Source organism: Cariama cristata, unplaced genomic scaffold (assembly GCF_000690535.1).
Source record: "Cariama cristata isolate BGI_N322 unplaced genomic scaffold, ASM69053v1 scaffold22429, whole genome shotgun sequence".
In the NCBI taxonomy this organism is placed as follows: Eukaryota; Metazoa; Chordata; class Aves; order Cariamiformes; family Cariamidae; genus Cariama; species Cariama cristata.
The window spans coordinates 18,515-22,043 of NW_009637763.1; the positions used below are offsets into that span (position 1 = coordinate 18,515).

General features: G+C 60.1%; 1 protein-coding gene across 1 annotated transcript in view; it reads left to right on the forward strand.

Moving 5' to 3' along the window:
- PPP1R37 (protein phosphatase 1, regulatory subunit 37) overlaps nt 1–3,281 on the forward strand; it is a gene marked incomplete at its 5' end in the record, with an annotated part of 14,048 nt that extends 10,767 nt beyond the window's left edge. The window contains 6 exons of the mRNA XM_009708473.1: nt 54–166; nt 490–631; nt 1,062–1,228; nt 1,830–1,989; nt 2,027–2,758; nt 3,205–3,281. Coding sequence (XP_009706775.1) covers nt 54–166; nt 490–631; nt 1,062–1,228; nt 1,830–1,989; nt 2,027–2,758; nt 3,205–3,281 — 1,391 coding nt within the window. The remainder of the gene's footprint in view (nt 1–53; nt 167–489; nt 632–1,061; nt 1,229–1,829; nt 1,990–2,026; nt 2,759–3,204) is intronic.
- Nucleotides 3,282–3,529: the final 248 nt, after the last annotated feature.

The following is a 3,529-nucleotide window of genomic DNA, read 5'->3' on the forward strand; positions in this document are numbered from 1 at the left end:
AGCTGGCAGGATCCACGCTGGCAGAGGTGGGCTGACCCCCGGCTCTTCTCCAGGTTTGGCGTACATCTGCGAAGGGCTGAAGGAGCAGCGGAAGGGGCTGGTGACTCTCGTGTTGTGGAACAACCAACTGACTCACACCGGCATGGCTTATCTGGGGATGACGCTGGTGAGTAGATCTCGGCACCTTCCTGGGCGGGCAACGGCTTACCGCCGGGCGCTCGACTTTGCTGCTGGGGAGACATCTCTCCCGCCACTGCTGGGGCCGGATCCAGGCAGCGCTGGGAGCGTACCGGCCGAACGAGCCGGCGTGATGTGTCCCTGGTGCTGCATCAGAGAAGAACCCATCCCTTGTCCCCCTCCGCTGCTGCTTGGGCGTCCCCGGGCTCGGCGGTGTGGTTAGAGGAACAGCCGTGAATTAACCCAGCTTGGGCTTGAGACGGACGCGCTGTCCTGGCTGCCTTGAGCTGTTTTTCCCCTGGGTACCCACAGCCTCACACGCAGAGCCTGGAGACCTTGAACTTGGGCCACAACCCCATTGGGAACGAAGGCGTCCGCAACCTGAAGAATGGGCTGATCGGGAACCGTTCCGTCCTTCGCCTGGGCTTGGCATCCACCAAACTGACCTGTGAAGGTGGGTGGAGGCCGGTGCCCGCCAGCTGTGCCGACCGCGGCCCCAGTTCAGCTCACGGCTCACCTGCTGACTGCTCGGTGGGCCCTGCAGAGTTTTCCTTGCTCTAGAGCAGCACGCGGAGTCTGCTTTGCTCCTTGAGAAGGTGGCTTGGTCTGGCTCGGTTCTGTGGTGTCTCTGTGGGGGACATGGCCCGGCTCTAACCAAAACGCCGCAGTTCCATGGGTCCTTGTCCTGTGGGTTTGGTGCCTCTGGCATCTTCTACGCCCTACGGAAATCTTTTTGCTGAGTGCACAGGGTGCCTGGGAGCTGGCACCCAACTCCCGCTGATGTCCCCCGTCCCTCCCAAAATATGGAGCTCCGCTAGATGCCACCCCGAGGAGCACTGTCAGGGGACCGGCAATGTCACGGCTTGTTCTCCTGTCCCTTGCAGGTGCTGTGGCGGTGGCCGAGTTCATCGCAGAGAGCCCGCGGCTGCTTCGCCTGGACCTGCGAGAGAACGAGATCAAGACGGGCGGCCTCATGGCGTTGTCGCTGGCTCTGAAGGTCAACCACTCGCTGCTGCGCCTCGACTTGGACAGGGAACCCAAGAAGGAGTCGGTAGGTAACACGTCTGCTCGCCCACCCCTCTCTTGCCGTTTTGGGGGGATCTCGTTGAGCCCCCTCCCCAGCAGGAAAACGCCATCCTCGAGGGTGAGGCCTCCAGGCTTCCGCTCAGCTCCACCGCTTTCCTATTTTTCAGCTGAAATTTAATTCTTGCCCAGCCTGCAGCCACCTGGTTTGGCCTGTAAGGGAACAGCTGCTTCCCAGCCGGCAGCCCTGCGCTGGGACACTGAACGTGCCCCGACACCGCAGCTCCGGTCGAGGGGGGATTTCTGGAGGTCTCCGGTCCAACCCCCTGCTCCAAGCAGGACCCAGACAGCACCCAGCACTCAGTGTCCCGCTCCATTGAGCATTGAGCACCCCCTGGGATGGGAATCCCCCGATCCTGGCGGTGATCACTTTGAGAAGAAACCCTTGGGGAGCTCGAGTCAGTTTTTTCTTGGGGAGACATCAGCCGTGTCTTACAGGCGTGGAGGAAAAAAAAAAAACAACACCCTGTTACAGCGTGGCTGGCTGGAAAGTAAACATGGAGCCGCTTGTTCCCAGACAGCTGATTTCTGAAGGTTCCAAGCGACCGATGGTTTCTCTTCCCTCGCAGGTAAAAAGTTTCATCGAAACCCAGAAGGCTCTCCTGGCCGAGATCCAGAACGGCTGCAAGCGCAACTTCATCCTGGCCAAAGAGAAGGAAGAGAAGGAGCAGAAGCTGCAGCAGTCGGCCTCGATGCCAGAGATCACCGTGACGGAGCCTCTGGAGGAAGGTTTGGCAGAGGATAAGCAGCACCGCCTCTGCACCAGAATCAGGAGAAGAAGCCAGGGAGACCCCGACTGCCTCGGAGAACGGGGACGTGGAGCCGGCCGAGGACGACGATGACGACAGAGGCGATGTGATGGACTCCGATTCGGACACAGATGAGGAGGTGGACGCTGGGTTAGAGACAAAGGACTTGAGCGAAACACCAAAATGCCCTGACTCAGCCGATGGTGTTACTGCACCCCAGCCACTGCTGTCCCTGGAGAAGCCGAGGGACCGGCTGCCCCCCCTTTACATCGCTGTGGAATCGCAGCGCGACGCCAGCGCGGGGAGTCCTGCCACCTCTCCGGCCTCTGCACCTTCCCAGGGAAACGAGAGAAGGATTTCAGTTTCCAGTCCCGGGCGAGGCCATAAAATCTTCGTGGTGACGCGAGTGGAGAGCCTGCCGGAGCAAGCCACCAATGCCGCACGCCCACAGGAGGACACGGATGCCAGTGCGAAACCCGCTGAGCCCCAGAGCCCAGCTCCGGCCACAAAACCTGAACTCCCGGCACCCTGGCTGAACGGAGCGATTCCTGAATCTGAGACCAGCTTGGTAACGCCGCCAGGAGCGCCAACCACCATCTCCGACCCCGAGCGGGGCAACCCCACGGCCTGCGAGAGCATGGCCCACGACACTCCCCTCCCCAACGGCCTGAAGATGGATTTTGCACGAGCGCTGCCGGAAGTGTCTTCGGATGGCGACGGGAAGATGGGGAGCTGCGCCGCCGAGCATGGTAAGAGCTCCAGAACCAAACCTCCCAATCCGTGAGGGTCCCAAGCCTCCCCTCTGACCGCTCTTTCCCAAAATTGCTGCAGGGCAGCGTGGTGGAGCCCGGGATGAGTGCAGAACTGTTCCCCGTGCCAGCATCTTCCCAGGGCTCTAAATCCCCTGCTGCTTTCCCAACAGGATGGATGCCCATGGGGGGCTTTTCCCGGGGGAGTTTGAACCCCAAGCAAATCTCCCTGCACTTAAGAGCTTTGTTCTTTGAAGCGCTTCTTAATTAGGCTCCCGGAGCGAGCTGAAGTTAATGTGCCCTGTGGGAAGCTCGTCAAGCTGCTTCGTTAGCGGTCAGGCTAATGTGCCGCGTGCCCCCCCCACGCACGTTTTTTGGTGTTGGGAGGTTGGGGGGGAAACAGGGAAAGCAGGTGGGCGAGGGAAACGGTGGCCGTTTGCTTGCAGAGCTGAGCTGCTCCAAGAACGAGCAGGAGCTGGAGGAGCTGCTCCTTGAGGCCAGCGCGTGTCAGGAGCCGCTGTGACCACAGGTGAGCGGGGACAGGGGCTTGGGGACAACTCTGGGAGCATCCCAGAAAGCCGGGGCAGACCCCATCACCGCTCTCTCTCCTCTCTTGCAGGTCCTCGGGACCGCTCGGCATCGAGGCAAGGCTCCAGCATAGCTTTATTCTCTTCCCACCCCACACAACGATTAAGAAACCAACCTTAGGCTTCAGGACAAAGGGTTATTTTAAAAAAAAAAAATTATTTTATTTTTTTTTTCCCCCTAAAC